Genomic DNA, 21,013 nt, shown 5'->3' on the forward strand with positions numbered 1-21,013 from the left:
GGTGTGAGATTAAAAATAAGATATGATGATTCTGCTATATGATTAACAAAATAACTAAAATGACAAGATCTACCAAGTTTGTGTTGTACATTTAAAATAAAGGCAATTTAAAATCCATCACCTGTAGCCCCATTTTCCAAAACTGAAACGCAGAGTAGTATAGTACAAAACAGACCCAACAGAACAGTCATATTCGTACAACATGCAAAAGAAGTTGGTAGTATGCAGTGTCTACTACACACTACATTCACATGTAGTATGTAATCGGCGGTTTATATGGCTGAAGTCAAGGTGGGTTTGTTGTCTTCTCCCTAATAGCTACAGAGCGCTGGCTTTAAAGTGAATCCTGCCATGTCTCTGATTGTGTAAAACTCATAGTTTTAGTATATTCTGAACCAACCATACCATTTAACAACTGCAGACACGCGAGGAACTGCTGCTTTTAGCATTGTTGCAGCAACCTTAATCCTCAAGACCTGAGGTTGCCTCTTCACAATGATGAATAAGCTTGCCCCATATGTTTGTTTTCTTCCATCCCCAGAACTTGCTGCGCAATCAAAATAACAAGAACAATTATAATCTGGTGTGTGAGACGCTTCAGTTCCTGGACTGCATCTGTGGCAGCACAACAGGAGGACTGGGTCTTCTGGGACTCTACATCAATGAGAAGAACGTAGGACTCATCAATCAGACTGTAGAGAGCTTGACTGAGTACTGCCAAGGTCCCTGTCACGAGAACCAGGTGGGACATTATGACTCAGACACACACACACACACACACACACACACACACACACACACACACAGACACAGCCACATACTGTATAATGAGACCTCTTCAGTAGGGGTGAGTTTTGGCAAGAACCTCATGATACGATACTTGGGTCACGATGCAATAATATCACAATATATTACAACATAGTGACATGTGGTGATATTCTACCAGCTAACTATTTGATTGAAAACAACTTTTCTATTTATTGTGTTTGAAATAATGAAAGTCAGGTGAAGTGTTTCATACATACACTGAACCTGAAAACATAAAGCGTGTCAAGTTTGTCACTTCAACTAATGTGACGTTAAACTAATGTAAAAAAATATTGATTGAAAGATGTGGTCAGTTAGTGAAACTGTTAAATGTCACTTGGTGTAACCAATGTTACTCATAAAAAATCTAATGTTGCGCAAAACATGACTATGATGATTATTTGATCAGTCTACTACACTGTCAAAATTAAACTTAAAATGACTTTAAGCTAGCTGAACCAAGAACGGAGAGAAAACATTGATGTTTACAGCATCAAAACCCACATAATCAAGTTTAGAAATAAAATATTTTGAATAAACTTTGAGATTTTATTTATTATGCAGTTTATGGGCTGCATACAGCAACATACATAGTGGCTCTACTAGTGCCATCTACCACAGTGGAGGTACAAAGGACGTATTGTACTTCCAACTCCCCAAAAATATCAAAAATATTGTTATTAAAAGTCGAAATATGCATATTTTTATCACAGGTCAAAGTGTTGCGATACATTGCTTTTACAATATTTTTTCACACCTCCAACTTTCAGTGAACACACCCGTTTTTTGAGTTGGTATTAGTGCATTAGCATTTACCCTTGAACTGACTGAGTGAACAGAGCTTCCCCATGTTTGATCCTTAAATGTGAGACTTGGTGATTGAAGTCTTTCATTTATAGAAATTAATTTTTTCAAGTTATTAGAATAAAGTCCAATTTCAAGCATTTAGTGGAATTTGTTATTTTAGAAAGACGAACTTCAGTAGCAGTCTGTAGGTACCTAAACTGAGACCGGGAACATGGAGCATCTTGTGAAAGTGTACCTGGTTATAGGTTTACCTGATATTACCCTAAACTCATTGTTTTAGCCTGGAAATGAGTTAACTATAGAATTTAATGACTTCTGCCTTGAACTTTAACTTTATTGTTCAAGATAATTCTAAGACTTTAGTTTCAATAATAAGCATCTTTTATTCTCTCAGAGTTGCTTTAATTTTGTCATTTATGGCTATTTTTTTTTAATTTATAAGAAATAGATTAAAAAATGTAGTAGTTCTCTTCTCTTACTGCTTTTTAACCTTTTTAACAGAGAATAGTTAAAGCACTGTGCTGGTTTGCTTACTTGGACAATCTGTTTTAGAAGACATACATATTGTTGGTGTGCATCTGTTTCTACCACTGCCAGTAGATAACTGAGAAAGCCCCTACCCAGCACGTCTGTAAGACTTTTCAACAGTGTTACAAAACCACCACAACAGTACTTCCTTAACGCAACAATGGAAAACTGTTTGCTATTTGTTATGAATTTGCTCCTATCTATTGTCTCCAAATAATATTCTTGATTCGGAAATGTTTAATTTGTACAAAACTAATAGTCACGTAACTTCACCCTTTTTACAAAGTGACTCTTCCCATCACCGTCTGTGCAAGGGTTAATTCATGTAACTACTACTACTTCATGTAATTCAACAATATGAGGCTTTCTTGTTGGTTTTAACTTCCTCATTGTTGGTTTTTCCTCAGAACTGCATTGCTACTCATGAATGCAACGGTATAGACATCATCATTGCTCTCATCCTCAACGACATCAACCCTCTTGGCAAGAAGAGGATGGATCTGGTGCTGGAACTCAAAGTGAGTTCTTGGTGTGCTGACTGTTAGTGATAACTGTATTGGCACTGAAGGGGAAATAACACATACAAACTGTTATCTTTTGCTGCTCTAAAATATTTTTTCACTTTCGTTAGCTAAACCAATATTATGGAAAAGTTGCTTTAGAGTTCTGTGGCTGTTTTAAAATGTAGCACATGAGGTAGAAAACTGCCATCATGAAAAAAATCACGCCACAGGCTTGTTTCTCTTGAACTCAATACTGTTCAGACACAGCTGTCTCAAAAATTAATGATAGTAAGGATAGCAAATCAACTGGATAAATGGCTGAAACCAAGGTTTTTGCTTTCATCTGCCTTCTCATCTTTTTGCAGAATAATGCCTCAAAACTTCTTCTTGCAATCATGGAGAGTCGTCACGACAGCGAGAATGCTGAGAGAATTCTGTACAACATGAGACCTAAAGAGCTGGTGCGTCACTCCTCATCCAGTCCATCACTCACACTTAAAGGGATAGTTCAGTTTTTTTGAAGTGGGGTTGTATGAGCTCTATGTGACCACTAAGGACATTAGATACAGTAGAAAGTTGTCTCCTCTCCCTCAGTAAGACACAGACTGTAATCGATGGTGACGAGGAATTAGATGCTAACAGGGAGAGACCGTACCAAATTCAAAGGCTATTTTCTCTGCCTACAAGAACTAAAATCAAAAAGTAATACCACACTTTAAGAGTACGCTACATAAAATAGGGAATGTAAACAAGCTATGCTTCGGGCGCCAGTTGTAGCTTTGTGTAAGTTTGATCAAGTATCGTAATTCTTTTGTTTGTACTCTAAGGATTGTGGGGCAGCGTAGGAAATTCATGACTATGACAGCGACGATGAAGTTCCATTCACTTTGGAACCAAAAGGATACCTGTATGAACCGGAGCACACAGAAGAAGAGCTGCTACAGAAAGCGACTGAAAGGAATACAGAGGAAACATCCACGGACAGCACACTAGCGCTGCGCGGAAGGATACATGACCAGTTAGTTAGGTCCTGATAAATGTTTATATTTCCGAAGACTTAAGCACTTAAAAAATATTTTATGTAGTGTACTCTTAAACTGTGGTATTACTTTTTGATTTTAGTTCTTGTAGGCAGAAAAAATAGCCTTTGAATTTGGTACAGTCTTTCCCTATTAGCGCCTATTTCCTCATCATCATCGAATACTGTCTGTGTCTTACTGAGGGAGAGGAGACAACTTTCTACTGTATCTAATGTCCTTAGTGGTCACATAGAGCCCATACAACCCCACTTCAAAAAAACTGAACTATTCCTTTAAGTATAAATTACCTAACAGTTTGTATTTTTGTAGGTGGAAGTGATCAAAAAGGCCTACATGCAAGGAGAGATAGAGGTGGAGGAGCCCCAGGAGGGTGAGGATGGAGAGGAGGAACACTCTGCATCTCCAAGAAACGTCGGGCATAATATCTACATCTTAGCTCATCAAGTAAGCCAAGAACTATCTGTAACAGTGATGAAACAGACGCAATACACGTGATGCCTACTGCTCTACACACGTCTATCTTTATCAGCCCTCGGGCTGTACAACCATGTTTTAGGTTAATGACAAACAGTTACACAACACCCAACAAGCAGTCAATCAAACTCTGCAGCCTGATGGAAGCAAAGCAACATCTGACTTTAACAGAAGCCAAATAAAAGGTGTCATTTTTAACTCTTGATGCAGCAAAAGCTAGTTTATCACATTCATACATTTAGAAAATCTTTCTGTTGATAAAATGAAATATACTTTGTGCATATTGGTTGTCTATTATTGATCAGCTGTTATTGACTTGCTGCTGTTTGTTTTCATTTCAGTTAGCACGCCACAACAAGGAGCTGCAGGCTATGTTGAAGCCAGGGGGGACGTATGGCGAGGGTGACGAGGCCCTGGAATTTTATGCTAAACACACAGCTCAGATTGAGGTCAGTCATTAGATCCAGGTTCAAACTAAAGTTTACTGCACTATTCAGGATCTGCTGCTGTTTACAGTCTTTTCTAACTATCCAACATCTATCACAAGACAGGTTTATAGGAATCATAATTGACTTGAGTCATGTGAAGGTATTTTTCTTGGCCTTCTTTTGAGTCCCATGGTGTTACTAAACAGAAATGACTCTCACATCTGGCATGTTTGCTTAGCTCCTTGTGTTCAGCTGATGAGAAGAAGGAATGTAGATAGTCGAAAGCTTTGGACTGAAGTTGCTAGTTCAGTTTATCAACCGCTTAATATAACAAAGTGCACTCAATGACATTAATCATAACTCATCTGTCTTTGAAGCAGAAGTCACAGGACACTGTGCTTTAATTTCCTACCACTGTGCTAAAATGTAGCGGCTCTTGTCGTTGTGTCCAGATTGTACGACTGGATCGCACTATGGAGCAAATTGTCTTCCCTGTGCCCAACATCTGTGAGTTTCTCACCCAAGAATCCAAGCTGCGTGTTTACTACACCACAGAGCGAGACGAGCAAGGCAGTAAGATCAATGACTTCTTCTTGCGCTCAGAGGATCTGTTCAATGAGATGAACTGGCAGAAGAAGCTGCGAGGTACTCAAGAGGCTACTGGTAACCCCAACACAGTTCCCTGTACGTCTTCCTCCGAAACTCTTCATTTTATTTATGCCTATGTGTTTTCTTCTTGCATCCCTCCAGATGTTGGATCTTTGACACACACACTCTATATATACTGAATTATCATTTTCATTCATACTCAGAAGGACTGGACTCTTAAAAGTTCGACACACCTCAATAAAACACTAAAAATGTGTTTTTCAGATGGTTTAAAGTTACCTGAAACTTACCTTTAAAAATCAATTGTTTAACTATCCAAGCAGCCTTTGTACCGCACTCAGCAGTGTCGCAGGTTCAGTGATTAAAAGAGGCTGCACTCACAATCTAAAGTCTAAACACTGGAGGGATGGATTTGTTGAGAGCATGTAAACCTGAGCCCTTTTCATACTGCCAGCTAAGGCACAGTTTTTATGCCCCTGACACCAATCTGCCTTTAAATATCAGCATTTTAAAGTTATGATGGTGGGACCAAGTGGTTCAAACCCTGCACCAGCATTTGTGTTTGCAACAAAAAACCTTAAAGAGGTGAGACAGAATCGCTGCACTTCTGTGAAGTATGTAACACAATGTGAAATTACTCGATGGGAAACTGATTTTATGTCATAGCAGGGTTAATATGAAGGTACAAAGGTGTGATGAAGGCAGAACTGTAAAGCAGTGCTGTTTCAGGCTTGCAGTATGAAATGGGCTCTTGATAAACAACTTGTGAATTTAGTATAAGTTCAGACAAGTCTGCGATATCATGATGAAGCATATTCTACAATGATCACTGTTTTTATTTTTTGCATGCGGTTTTCTTGCATATCCATTATTTCTCCATTTTGGTGCCATCATGAAGCTGCAGTCACTACCAAATACAAGTGTTGAGAGTATACATTAATGTCACTTCCCTACTGGGATACGCCCACTTTTAGTCAGACTGAATGGCAAGACAAACCCAACTTAGCATTGCAGAGAGCGGCAGTGAATATGAGGAGACCAGGAAAAATGTGGAATATGACATGAAATTAAGGACAGTTGGACACAACATTGTTTTGTTGTAGCTACTAGAGAATCAGGGGTCCACGAACATCGACATGTGTACAGAAACCATATCCAATATTTATTTGTATCTGATTTCAATGCCAGAAAAACACACAATGCAAAGCCTGAGAGCTACAAAAGCCTTTATATGATGAACAGTGGATGGACCCAAGCGAATACATGTATAATCTATATACACGTATTATTATATTTAACATAGACTGTATTATCAATAGATATATAGTCTAGGAATGCACGATATTGGATTTTTGCTGATATCCGATATGCCGATATGCCGATATATTGATATATGGAAATCCCTTTTGGCCGATACCGATAATCACAAGTTTGTTTTTTTCACTGTAAAGAAAGCTAAGTCTATCCTGTACTGGAATTTGTATGCTACTCTTATTGTGACGGTCTCATTTGTTTGAGAAACACACATAAAACAAGACAAAAAAAAATTTGATTTTACCATAAATAAGAAATGTATTATTTTTTCAAACTCAAGACATTCAGTATTGAAATACAGAAAAATAATTTCTTTAGATCACATGAACTTTAAATGTAAAATGCATTTTTAAACATAACCACGTTGCTTTTGATTATTTTAGAGCTACTGTAACAACCTGGTGACAGACACAGAGCTCTGCAGTGCAAATAAATGAAGTGCTACATTTTATTTAAGGAGCTTATTTTTCAGATGGAAAATAATAATAATCCTAACTGAATAGCACCTTAGCGGCTGTGACTATCGGCAGAAATTTTCATATCTGCCGATACTGATAAACGTGTTTTTAAGCTTTTATCAGCCGATACCGATATTGTGCCGATAATATCGTGCATCCCTAGTACAGTCTCCATGACAGTATTTAAGTAAAGTTAATATCTAATACTTTTTCCAACACAGCTGCAGCTGCTTGTGCTGGAGTTCCCCTGATTTGGAAAACTGTGTTAGCCTCAATTTTAGTTAGTTTAGTAGTCATGTTAAGCATGAGGTTTATAATCACACAAAGACAAAAATGTTACAGTTATGAAAAACAAAGCTGAATGAAAAATGCTAAAACTTAGAGATTTTGTAATTTAAGGAAGTCTTTATCCCAAAGATACAGTATAAATGACTGTAACTGACACAAAATGGGAACCGCAAATCCAGCTTTCATTGCCTGGATTGTTGCTGTAAATTGCAGTGATCCATCAGTTTCTCTTCTCTTAGTCTTTCAGTAGCCTGTCAAAAAATAGCTCTGATTGCTTTTCAGACCTGTTAGTTTAATCAATCTTGCAACAGCTCTTCCCCGTTTTTTCAGTTTCTTTTAGAGTTTCGACTGTATTTAAGCCAACGCTGCCACTCATCTCCCTCTTTCTGCCACTCAGTGGGCGTAACTGTAGCGACTTCTGCTTGCTGTGACATCACATGCATACCCTCTTTTGGTAGGATCTGCTGTGTTGCTGTGTTATGAGGAGAAATAAGAAAGAAGAGCGGCACGGACAAGATGGCAAAAAGAAAAAAAAGATGTGAACATGATCATGATTGTTGGCTGGAGTCAAAACAGGGTGTAGTTCTGGGAGTATACGATGCATTTTGGTTGACTAGGTTGGCAGTATACTCAGAGTCTGCTAGGAGGGACACTAAGACCACCAAGCAGAGCAGCTGTTAGCAAATGATGTAGAAAAGAGGAGGGGATATTTTAAGTTGGTTTTTATTTTACCAGCAACTTACAAAAAGGCATATTTACATAAACTTGAGTATCTGGGTCTAAGCCTTATACCCATTCTAAAAATGTTGGGGAAATGGTGTTAAAATCCACATAAAGGTTAGTGGTTATTTACATCCCCTTAAGATGAAAAACAAATTTTTCTTGTGCAATGTGTCCTTCATGTATTGCAGATATTTGCACCAGTGATGTATCGTTTTCTTCATGGCAATTTTGACTTTTGAACTCTGAGAGTGAGTAAAAAAATATAGCTCTGTGAGTTTAGCGCATTTAAAGGCCTAAAGTACACTGCCAGTGTGTATGAACCTCAGTGTATTAAACATTAACCTGCTCTCAGGAAGCAGTAGCTAAAGATGCACAACAGTGACTGGTGAGACAAGGTCGTTATCCTCATGAAGTTCACAGATTCAGAGAGGAGAGAAACACTTTTTGTGTGAACAGGGCATCTGTCAATCCACTGTGTGACACAGTTGTTGTCCCACCAGAAGTAGAAACTCTCTTTGCTGCCACCATGTTTGTTTTGTTGTTGTTACACCACCTGACTTAGGTTGTGCAACCCCAGGTATTCAGAGTCTACACATGCCACAGTATCCTGTTTCCATCTAGAGTTTTCCAGGAAGCAAATCTCAAAACCAGCATGAGGGCTTATCAAAACTGATATTCTCAAGTCCGTGTACAGTTAGTTTGTACTACAGGCACACTGACCTTTATGCTACTTTCCTGTAAGCAGGACAAGTCCCAGTCCTTCCCCTGGCTGGCTGTCTCTGCAACAACATGGAAGTAGCTGCTTTAGGAGTTTGTTTTTGAACCAGTCAAGCTGTGAAGGCCTCTGGTTCATCCAGTGCAAATCATTTGTCACAACTTTAGTGACTTCTGTTGCCAAACGTTAACACTTGAAATTACTGGTTAGGCTTAAAACAGAATTTATCACAATAGTGGTCACATGACCATGTCTGAGTAGTCGGTGTCTTTGTGTGGGTGTGTCTGTTTATCACTTTGTATCTCAGTTTGTGTGTTTTGTTAACCATCATTTAGTGTGAAATGTACAAGAGAGTTGAAATGTGAAGCTCAAGTGTTTTGTGACATATTTATAAAAAATGTTTTTGAGGTTGTGTAGAGACACCCCAAAGCAATGGATTTATAACGCCTATTTATTTTGTGCTCTGTCACACATTCTCATACTCTCATTTCTGAGAATTAAGTGAATTTTGGGCCTGTTTTATCTTATCAAGAAGATCGAAGCCCTCAAAGAGCCATTTCACTTCAAACTTGGATCCCCACACTGGGGGCACTAAAGAGACATTGCCCCAAACCCCTGAGTCTCATCCACGCAGCACTCCAAGCATCTGCTTCTCTCTGCTCTTTTTTAGTTTCAGCTACAGCTAAATGAAAATCAGATAAAAGGCTTTTATCCTTTACATGCAACTTCTTGTTGTGAAACACTGATTAGATGGTGTATGTTCTACTTCCATCATGACCTGTATTAATTTGTCTTAAACTCTGTCTTCCAGCCCAGCCCATCCTTTACTGGTGCTCCAGGAACATGTCCTTCTGGAGCAGCATCTCCTTTAATCTAGCTGTGCTCATGAATCTGCTGGTGGCCTTCTTCTACCCTCTGGAAGGTGTCCGTAGAGGTTAGTCTGCTGATATGTTGACCTTTTAACCCCTGTGTTGTGGTGGTGGTTTTTCAAAGCAAATAGATAAAATATAATATAAAAAAGTATTTTATCACAGACTCTAGAATCCGTCTCAGGAGGTCGAGGGTTTGACTGAGACTAAGGGTGACATGTGCAGACAGATAATGTGGTGCAGCTAATGAGTCCATGTTACAACCAATGCATGCAAACACAAACACACACACAAACACAAAAGAACACACACTGAAATTGAAATCATTGTACAAACCAGCAACTAACACCAAATTGTAGCAGACAGTCTGCTGAAAGGGAGTATACATTAAACATTAAAGTAGGACTGAATGCTTTGAGTGCTTTTCTAGTTTGACGTTGCTTTTTACCATTGTGTTGGAAAACAACATTGAGCAATTCAGTAGCCTTTTTGCTCTGGTATTGTTTTTCCAGCCATAAACCATAACTGGCAAGGTGAGTGATGGGGCATGTTACCTGAAACATAGTAAAAAATTTAAAGGATAAGTTCAGTTAATACAGCTTTTACATTGTTTATAGAATGAAGTATAACACAATACTCACCCAGAAGGCTTTCTTGATCCAAGCAGTGCTTCGGAAGATATTTAGATCTAAAATTGTGCAGTGGACGTCCGTATAAATGGGATCCATCGGGACATAGACAGCGCCGCTCCTAAAACTGCATTAATCGTCCAAAAACTCGTGTTTTTCACCCATATTCCATCATGGTCCGCTCCGGGTTAGTCCTCTGCTGCAGTCTGTGTCACTCCGGACAGTGTTGTGTGGCTGTAATGGCCTCTGAACTGATGAAGACTTTGTTTACGATTGCCCCTCAAAGAAAGGAGAAAGTGCAGTCAGCTCTCCAGAGAGTACTGCGCATGCGCGGAGGGGCAATCGTAAACAAAGCCTTCATCAGCAGAGGTCATTACAGCCACACAGCGCTGTCTGGAGTGACACAGACTGCAGCAGAGCACTAACCCGGAGCGGACCATGATGGAATATTGGTGAAAAACGTGACTTTTTGGACGATTAATGCAGTTTTAGGACGCGGTCACACTGGCCCTCCAAAACGTGCCGTGCTTAAGCACGATTGCCCCCAGCTGGAGAGTACGGCCGGCAGTCACACTACCCCAATATGAACCAGACTTTAGCGGGTATCAGACACGCGCACAGCCCGCCTACGTCATCGTGAAGCATTTGTTTACATGAAGCGCGATCTCATCAGTCAGCATAATGAGACACATAGAGCACTGCTACAACTTTAGAGACTTTTGGACTTATATTAAGTCGTTTTCGCCCGACACAGCCCTCTAACACCCCTCTAACACCCCTCTAACACCCCCGCTTTGTTTAAAATGATTGTCGAGAGATGCGCTCGCGGTGATTATATGTAATGGATCGCACGCGCTGACCCCGTGCTTGTGCTCATGCATGAAGTAAACCGTGCCGAAGCCCACCTCTTCGAAGCGTGCCGAAGCATGGAAGGGAATCGTGCTTGAGCGCGGTTGCGGTCACACTGGCGATTCCAAACGTGCTTTACGGCTGAAGCGTGCTTAGGCACGGCACGATTGGCCAGTGTGACCGCGTCCTTTGGAGCGGCGCTGTCTATGCCCGAATGGATCTCATTATACGGACGTCCGCTGCACAATTTTGGATCTAAATATCTCCTGAAGCACTGCTTGGATCAGGAAAGCCCTCTGGGTGAGTATTTTGTTCTACTTCATTCTATAAACAATGTAAAAGCTTTATAAACCAAAATTATCCTTAAAGTTATGTTTCGAGTCAGTTATTACATTTTGGGTTTTATTACATTTTAATAACATTTCAGGATTAGCTTTCTTGTCACATTTTGGGTCATTTACTTCAAATTAGATTTTATTTATATTTTTAATTAAATTTTGGGTCAATGTTAACAGGGCAGGTGTACGGTACGTGTTTGTCTTCATCAGAGGCTTGAATGGCAAAGATAAACAAGACATACGGCATTACTTTTTAAGGCTCCTATACGTATGTGTCTATTTTGGACGCCCTGTCACAAAGCAGTACGTCTTACCTCTGATGACTTCTCTGTGTATATTCAGATAAGACTGAACCTTGCTGTTAAGATGGAACTAGATCTTATCCTGTCTCCTAAACCTGCTCTTTATGTAAGCACTTTGAGACAACATCTGATGTGAAATGGAGCTATTCAAATAAAGATTGATATGATCATGATGCACAGTCATAAAGTCTTCTAGTGACATGTATCACCCACTGTGGAAACCCACTGTGGAAAAGTAAAAAGAAGGGCAGCTTCCTCATCATGTTTTAAATCCCCTCTTTGATGTCTACCTCCACTTGGTGATTGGAAGCATTAAACATCACATTATAAAATTTGTCAGTGTTGTTTTGCTCTTATTTGTTTTTGTCAGTCATAAAGACGAAAGACTGATAATTTCAGGATGTTTCATAAGCAGTGAAAAACTCCTCACGGGGGCTTTTAGCTCTCTGTTTGTGGGTCTGGAGAGATGCTGTTATACAATGCATGTTACACCTCCAGATGAAGCTTCAGCCAGAAGACAGAAAGCATTCTGTGGCTTAATGTGTATGAGAGAAGACTGGCTTTAATCGTATAAGGTTAATAGTGGAGTTAAGGCTGATATCTTCCGTAAAGGAAATTCTGCTCAGATTCATCTGAGAGTAGGTGAAAGATTTCTGATATCAAGGGTTGAGTTATCATGACGGACACTTGTTGAAAGTTTCGGATTCTCACAGAATAGCAGACTCTAAATTTCCCAGAAACTACAGGTGTGAAAATGAGCTACCACAGCCACGCTCTGGTCTGTTAATGGCAGAGTGTGACACAATAACCTCAAGAAGATCCTGCAGTGATAAACTGTTTGGTTGAAGGACAAATCATCTGTCACTGTATGTTTGACAACTACTAAAGCTCAGGAGGGAGCTACATGAAGTGTATTACATGAACAACACGGATGCTATCTCTGTGACATCACCCATTGGTTTCTGGTGGGATGTTTTGATGCCCGTCATTGTCGAGCATCATGTTAGAAATGTTCACTCAAACTATCAATCAACTGTAACAGTAAGCCTTCTGGCTACAACGCACACGTTTGTTCATGAACTCACACTTGCCCACAACTGCAAATTTAGTTTTTACCTTTAAGATAAATCAATGGGTCATTCATAACACAGATTGGCATTGTAACCAATGAGACGTTTCTCCTTTTACATGTAGCCTCAAGTGAACTTTTAAGGATCTGCAGTTTTTGGCACTTATACAACTGTAAGTTGCCACTTTTTCCTAGCCAGTGTCCTTAGGTAGCACTGGTTGGATATGAAGCTTTAATAAGTAGTGTTTCTGGCTGATGTTTTCCTGGAATTTTCATATGCAGTGATTACATACAACTGAAAATTTTACCTCTATTTTATCTGGACATTTCCCAGCCCTCTCATAAATGCTCTCAAAAAAGTGTTTGTGAACAAATGTGTGAACAGAGAAGGTAAAAGCAAAACTTGTTAAAGCCTTTGGCCCATAGTGAAGCTCTCTTCCTGTTAAGCGGCATTCTTCTTTCCAAGTTTATGCTGCAGAAACACGGTCGTTAACAGCATTGATATAAGCCTACACACTAAAAAGGCTGGGTCATTTTATTGACTCAACTGCTGGGTTATGAAATGTTGGGTTTTTATATGGGTTTTGTGTTATTTTTGTGTAACTCGAGCCTTGAGTCAAAAATCCATCAACCCAACATTCATCTGTTGACCCAGCACCTGGTTTGTTATTGATTTAAACGGCATCACGTCGACAGACAAGCTCCACCAACCTAATACTGTGTCAGGCTCCATGCACCATGCAGTCACATTTATCAGCAGTTTTAATTAAATATTACATATTTCTCTGTAACCAAACTTCAAATAGCTGCCTTTACATTAAAATAACTTCTCCTTTGCATTTTGAGATGTGGTATGTATGAATTAACTGTCTGAGTGCGTCCAACGCCATGGATTGGTTGTTTGCAATGTTTTACAGCATGGACTAGCTGTTGGTGCTCCAAGGCTACATGAAATATGTCTAAAATGAAGCTGAATTGAAGCACCCTTTTTTGTGCATGTATCAGTTCAAATATATGTGGTGGAAAAAAAACAGAATTGTAATTAATTTAACCCAGAATTGTAATTAGATTGACCCAGAATTTGGCTACAATATTTAACTCGTCTGTTGGGTTAATATGGACCAACCCATCCTGCTGGATCTAATTAACTGCAGCTGGGCTAGTGCTCTAATGACCCAGCAGTAGGGTTATAAAACAGCCCAATTTGGACTATTTTTAACTGTTTTTAGTGCGTTAAAGCTGTTATCATAGCACTTGACTTTGCCTGGGATGCATGGTTCCTAAAATACTTTCTCATGAATTTGTTTCCTAACATCCATAACCACATTTATCTGCAGCACTTAGTGTGAGATCAGATCACACAGGGTAAGTTTACTTTCCAGAACAATATTTGCTCCATCGTTTGTGGTTTAGGTGCAGCCTCACACCTTCCTGCCCAAAATGAGTTTACACACGTGGGGATGTGATGTTATCACAACTAAAGCTTTTTCTCACTGCCAGTTAACGGCATCTCTGACCAGGAAAGGTTTCACCTTCAACATGTTAACCTCAGAGGTTTGATGGTAAGTCGAAGAAGTCCCACAGTTGTTCTGGCGTGGGGAGACTGAAGTGTTGTCACACATGCCAGGGTGTGTTTCTTTCTGTGAGAATCTGCTGTGTATTGATACTGCAGCTCCTCTGTATTCAAATAGACACTGAATGTGACATCAGTTAAATGGTCTACCTCCTTCACAAGTAATAGTTTTAAGACCGTTGTCCACATTGCAAATACAGTTTAGGTCAAAATTTATTTGGCGTCCAATGAAATTTCGAGTTTTTTCCAAACATTTCTGAAGATTAAAGACCACCACAGACCTCCACAAAGACCTGACTTGGATCCCTTTGAACGCCTGAGGGGCAAACTGAAGACCAGGGTCTATACCCGTAGACCATCAAATCTGGAGGAGCTTGGAAATTTGCTAAAGGAGACTGGGCTGACATTCCTTAGGAGATGTGTCAAAGACTTGTTACAAGCTACAAACTGCCTAGTAGCATCAGGGGGGGCTAATGGTTTAGATCCTGGTAGTTTTTGTGGAATAATTTTATTTTATTTCTATGTGCAAAGTAAAACAATGTAAGCATCCAAAATAAAACTAGGATGTTCAAAAAAATTCACTGATCTGTTGAACAGCACTTGGGAAATATTTGAAAAAAACGTTAAAAAAAATTGATAGGGGAACTTATAAATCTGACCCCAACTCTACGTAAGTCTGGAGAATATAAAGACTTGCAAGTTCCTGTAAAAGGTGGGAAGTATGATCATGCATTTAACTGTGAAGTGACATCAATTTATGAAATACAGATACCCATAAAAAGCAAAGAGTCAGAGAGGTGGTCAGACATTATTTGTAAATTAGCACTAAGATACACAACCTTTTATAAGTCAATCGGTCGGTTTGCTTTTAAATCTTACCGTGCTGCAGATTCAACATCAAGTTTTCTTTTAGACCCTGTTGATATTGTCCTGGAGATGGAAAGATGTCTGTGAATTTTACTGGATTTAACATATTGTTGGATTTACCTCTATGTTGTTTATGTATTTTTAATAATGAGAAGAACACCGTTAAAGTATTTGGTTGGAAATATTTTTTTCTGTGTAACTTCTGTGGGTGAATTGGTTCCCATGAAGGTTCTACTTGTTTGACCTTGTACTCCACACCATATTAACCCCTGGTCAGGCTGTGTCATGTGCCCAACATTTAAAGATTTATAGTTTGAAAGTCTGTCTGGTCTGGGGTCACAAGGTGTGACGGATCAATGAAGAGGGGACATTTGCCTTTAGGAGGATATCTCTGAGTAGTACTAATTTCTGCAAATCGAGGACTAATGAGGAACAAACTGAATAAGTGACAGACCAAAGCACATCTTTACTTGCAGTTTGAGTTTTCTGTTTGTTTTGCTGTCACTAATTCCTTTCTGTTTTTTTTTCACTTCTACTTGAGGGCAGTATTTGTGGGGATGTGAAAAGTCACGACTGTTGTGGGGCCTGTATTGTTCTCGTGCAGAGTAGCACAGAGAAGACACACATTGTGATTTGCATAAACTTTCAATTGTTCCGTGTGGGGTCAAACGGCGCGGTCCCTTTTGTGTTAACTTCCTAACAGCGGTATACAAGAGACAAAAAGAGGTTGTTAGCCAAGCTCTGGAAACATGATGTGGTTCTTGGTGTCAAAGGTCTTCTGAGAGCTTAGTAGTTCATTCCAGGGCACTACTGTGGGCCTGACACTTCGCCAGTGTCAAGTAGAAAAAAAAAACACTGTTTATTTACTTATTTTGGATATAAAAGGAGTACCAGTGCATACACATAGATGGAAAAAAGGTGATCTTAGGCACTGAGAAGTGAAGCTATCATAGATGTTACAGAAATTGCAAGTCCTGGAAGCTGGCTTTAAACAAAAGTGAGTTCCCTGCATGAGGATAAACTTAGATTTAGTGTATAAACCTAAATACTTTCTAACATCTATTAATTTATTCATCTCTACTGCTTACCCTGTTCAGGGTCCTGGGTGGCTGGAGCCTGTCCTTCAGGCAAGAGGCAGGTAACACCCTGGACTGGTCGCCGGTCAATCACAGGGCTGACACACAGAAACAGACAGCCTTTCACGCACACCTGCACCTATAGTTAATTTAGAATCATCAGTGAACCTGATGAGCATGTTTCTTGACTGTGGGAGGAAGCTGGAGTACATGGAGAGAACCCACACATGCACGGGGAGGACATGCAAACTGCACAAAGAAAGGCCCACCTTGCCTGAACTGGTGACCTTGCTGTGAGGCAACAGCGCTGTAATAGTCAAATGAAAGATCATTTTTGATCTCATTTGCATTTCTTACATAAGTTCTGTCCAAATTATACAAAGGAATTAGCAAGGTGGACACAATATCCATCCAGATATGTAGCTTTAGTCACAGCGGTGCCAGAAGAACCACAATCTGTGATTAAAAAAAACAGTGCAATCGCTCTTTCACAAAATCATGAACTAATAAGGGGCAAAGGCAGTATGATTTTAATATCTTAATAACACCCTCATCCAACCAACTATTACCTCGAGAAAAAAAAAAAGCAGCAGGGACAAACTCCAAATTCAAGGCTTCATGAGCCAAACAATGTAAACATTACTTTACAAACAGTAACAGTCTAGTTGTTCTTGTTCATATTCAGGCACACTGCTTGACACCTGTAGTGAGCTTTTCCTGTGTACTACAGTTCATGTCTAATGTTTCTGCAAACTTGTCACCGGCCCAGCTCTAGTTTTCAAATGCAGGCTTGTTTTTTTGGATGCACTGATGACATCAACAACATGGTCTACTCGTAAGCACCAAACCTCACTTAATTCTGTCAGTGGGTGTTGACTTCAGATGGTTTGTTTAAAGTGAAACTGTGGCTGGAAACTTTTTTTCTTTATCAGTCATTTCTAAAATAGTCATAGAAAACAGCCCCTGGCTACGTGCCGATTCCATGTTTTAATGCTTTATTTGTGATGTTGATTTCAGGTGGGTGTTGACCAACAGGAGCCCAGTCTTATATGACCTTACGTAAAGTGCCGCAGTCTCAACCTGATACTGATCTTTACAGCAGACATTAGTGAGGAAAACAGACGATTTGTACTAACAGGGGAAAAAAAAAAGATTAGTAGTATGCATTTAAAAAGAGTGTTAAATTTAATGGAGGTATACCCCAACATTACATGCGCTAACAGCAGGATTACAGCGTCTGTTCGGCTGTTTAAAGGCAGACATTGCGCGTTGCGTTATCGTTTGAGACTAACTATGCAAAGACTAGTGGCGGCTGCTGGTCAGTCAAGGGGGGGGGGAGCTCATTTTTTTCAGGCCTACATCATAAATTTGTTTATTTATTTATCTTAATGTGCCAGCTTGTTAGCAGCTGGAGCTGCTACGTGAGACTACGACAGGCTGTAAGTGTGAGTGACAGGGGGAGAAGCTCCGCAGCTGTAGCTGCTAATTGGTGAAAAGAGAGAGAATCTTTAAACACAACGCTCGTCGTTTTTAAGAAAAGTAAACTCGCTGGGGATCGGTAAAGCCTCCGGATCAGTCCAGAAAAAGTGACTGTAAAACTCAATAGACGCTCTGGTGGAGGGTTATACTTCAAGATCGCTGACTGGCTCATTTCACTGTGAATCAAAAGGGGATTTGGCCTCAGACAGATCATCCAATCATCATGCAGAAGCCCAGCGTCCAGGCCAGTCCACTGCCTCATAGACCCCCAGAGAGCGTCCGATGGGCGGGACAAAGCCCAGCGTTTATCCAATGACCGTCCAGTTTCCACAGTGGAACAACCCACTCTACACTTCCCCGCTTAGTCAGAAGACACTCAGCGACCGACTGTGTTAAAGCTCTGAGACGCTGTGGGGATGAATGAGAAGGAGGTCGAGTCAGTTACCTGTGATAGGTAGCTGATTCTGAACAAAAGATTAAGGAATTCTAGCGCATATTTTGTCAATGAAATGTACACACAGCAGAACACATCACCACTTTTTTGGGGACATTTTAGGGGAAGCTGAGCTACCCTTACAGTCTTAGAGCAATCGCCACTGGCAAAGACAGTGGGCAATCCTAAGGAAAGGTGGTGATGTAGCCACACATTAAATTTAGATTTAGGAGACACAACATTTTTTAGTAAACAGATGAGATAAGTGAGACGAACTTGCTTTTATATATCTAGGTCCTTCCCAGATTGTTTGTGGTGAAATGTTGAAGTTCATAAACTGCTTTAAGACTTATTCATTGAGGTACTAGGGCATTGCTGCGGTGCTTGTTCCACAAAGCAGCTTTAATATTACTGATTTTATTTTTTAAGGTTTTCTACTGTGCGCTCAGAAATACTACACCCATTCACTCTGTTCAAGATCGCCAAACTTTCTCTTTCTTTTTGTTTACCTGATTGACTCACGGAGAACAGCTGTCCGTCCATGTGTATTCTTGTAATAAAATCCACATTTCTTCTGCTGAAAAATGTTTTTCTCGTAACCACTCGTCAAGTTTATCGCTGTTTATGAGCGGAAGGCATGCGCAGTTTGAATTTGTTTGATGGGGTTTCCCGGGAGGTTCCCTTTAAATATGACGTAATCTCCACCTGCATCACTTTCATGGTGTAATTAGTTAACGAGCAGATTATTGCAGTCATGCATGTCGCTAACACTGCAGCCAGACAGGTTCCATAACCGAACGTTTGTTTAATGACTGTACGTGCATACGAGCCCTGAACTCAAACAGCAAAGTTTCTGGCAGTGTTTTAAACTTGTGTTTATGTTTATATAAAAGCCTGAACTCTCATCACGCACATCTACTTGAGTGTGTGGAGTAAATAGTGCACAGCTTGTGGAGTGTGGTGGCTGGTTCCTCAACGAAGAGAGTAAGAGAGAAATAGACATGAATGGTCACTGTATGTATGTGACGTATAGGCGACTGTGTCTGGCTTGGATGCCAAGTTAAAGCCCACAAGCATCCTGTTACGATGCAGAACCATCCCTGATGACTTTAGCTGGAGCCAAGTGTATTTTTAGCCAACTGGGTTATGTAACAAGTACCTGTCATGTGATGTGTACACAGTAAGGCGAGGAAAAGGCCTCACAAGGAAGGGGTTGGAAGTAGAAGCCCAGCTTGTGCTTTGGTACCTCAAAGGAAAAAAAAAACCTGGATGACCTCATTTGAAAAAAGATTATTGCATGTATAGACAAGGCGGAAAATAAGTTTCAAATGAAGTAGAGATAATACAAAACCTCTCCATTGCAGGCTGGTCAGGATGTGGCACTCAGCCTCGTGAGCTGATGATAACACTTCACAGAACTTCAATGGTAGCTGCTTCATCTATAATCAGCTCACACTCATGTATGCATGCAAACACACATGCAGCTTTACTAATGATGGTTTTCTAAAACTCTTGAGTTCATGTGTGGAACCACTGATACTATCATCTCAACCCAGTTTGAAACAACCACAGGAAAGATAATGAATTCTCTCTGAAACATCATCTTGCATTAAAAGGAAAAATTCACATACAATAGAAGTTATTGGACCAAACACTGCAGGCATGATCCTGTGGGCTGAAAATGTCTTGACTATCTTGACCCTCATAAAAGGATATCTGTATCTAAAACCTCCAGAGGGGGCATGATTTTCATGTTTATCTCAAAGGTTTTGAGCGTTTGCTTTCTTTCTTTACTGTGCATAAATCTACCGAACTTGTTTGGTGAGTTTAATTCAGGAGACACTTGTTGGTCTGAGCGTACAGGACAGCTCATTTTTCAGTGCGTGGATAACTAAATTTTTAGATTTCAGTTTTAAACTTTTCTCAATTAATAAGAGATTAATGATCAAAAGAAATACTAAAAATGTGTGGGTGCTAGGTTTATGTTGCATTATATTACACCTTAATTTTTATTTTTGTTTTGTTTTTGTTGTTTTAGCTGTCCTTGACTAAATGCTGTGCATACTTACACACATTTCTGTATGCAAGTTTTGTCAGAATGCTGAGATGCAGCAATCATTCACAAATAGTAAATTAAGAGTTGTGTTTTTTCTTCAAAGCATAACAATTTATTATTCATTTATTTATTTTTGCCTCAAAATTCCCAAGGACTTTCTGAGTGATTTTGAAAGTGTAGGTAGGTCTAGGTTATTTCTAAATGCTGTTTCTCAGTTACTCTGTCCAGGTCATCCAGAACCATCTGTAAACCTGATTTATGGCACGCAGTCTCTATGACAATGTTATGCCAGCTGACAAAGTTTAACTGTGAGAAGAGAGAGTTTTACTTCTCTCTGAAGATAATTTCTTGGATTGACTTTGTAGTTCTGGTGGACACAGGAACTGAATTATCAAAAAGAAAAAGGACAGAACAACAGAGAAAGCTTAACAGGAGAGGGATAGCATACGGTCTAAAGGCTAAAACACAAGCTAATCTGTTTCTGCGATTGTTCATTTCAACCCACATTCAGCAGTTATTCTGCAGTGGTCTGTTCAAACTTGAGTCTATCAATAAAATGAAGAGTGAGGTTACGTTAGCTCTGTTTGGTGAGGTTGTAAACACTGAACATGACCGGGATTCTCTTACATTACATGCCACCGACACGTCTCAAAGCACTGGGTTCCGAGTAGCACTACGTTCACAAAGATTACTTGTTGTCATGTTTCAGTAGCACTAGGTAACTACAAACAATACAATACCTTGTCACTTTGTACCCTGTTACATTGTCTTGAAAAAAG

At 39.8% G+C, this 21,013-nt stretch overlaps 1 protein-coding gene across 6 annotated transcripts in view; it reads left to right on the top strand.

Annotated features, from left to right (window-relative positions):
- itpr1b (inositol 1,4,5-trisphosphate receptor, type 1b) overlaps positions 1–21,013 on the top strand; it is a 104,732-nt gene that overhangs the window by 66,981 nt on the left and 16,738 nt on the right. For all 6 annotated transcript variants that reach the window (XM_074678750.1, XM_074678780.1, XM_074678742.1 and 3 more), the window contains 7 exons: positions 542–742; positions 2,550–2,660; positions 3,011–3,106; positions 3,995–4,129; positions 4,501–4,608; positions 5,040–5,271; positions 9,506–9,628. In XM_074678750.1, coding sequence (XP_074534851.1) covers positions 542–742; positions 2,550–2,660; positions 3,011–3,106; positions 3,995–4,129; positions 4,501–4,608; positions 5,040–5,271; positions 9,506–9,628 — 1,006 coding nt within the window. The remainder of the gene's footprint in view (positions 1–541; positions 743–2,549; positions 2,661–3,010; positions 3,107–3,994; positions 4,130–4,500; positions 4,609–5,039; positions 5,272–9,505; positions 9,629–21,013) is intronic.

The sequence above is a fragment of the Halichoeres trimaculatus genome, unplaced genomic scaffold (assembly GCF_033239565.1).
Source record: "Halichoeres trimaculatus isolate MK-OKI-2021-1 unplaced genomic scaffold, fHalTri1.1 fHalTri1_scaffold_1, whole genome shotgun sequence".
Lineage (NCBI taxonomy): Eukaryota > Metazoa > Chordata > Actinopteri > Labriformes > Labridae > Halichoeres > Halichoeres trimaculatus.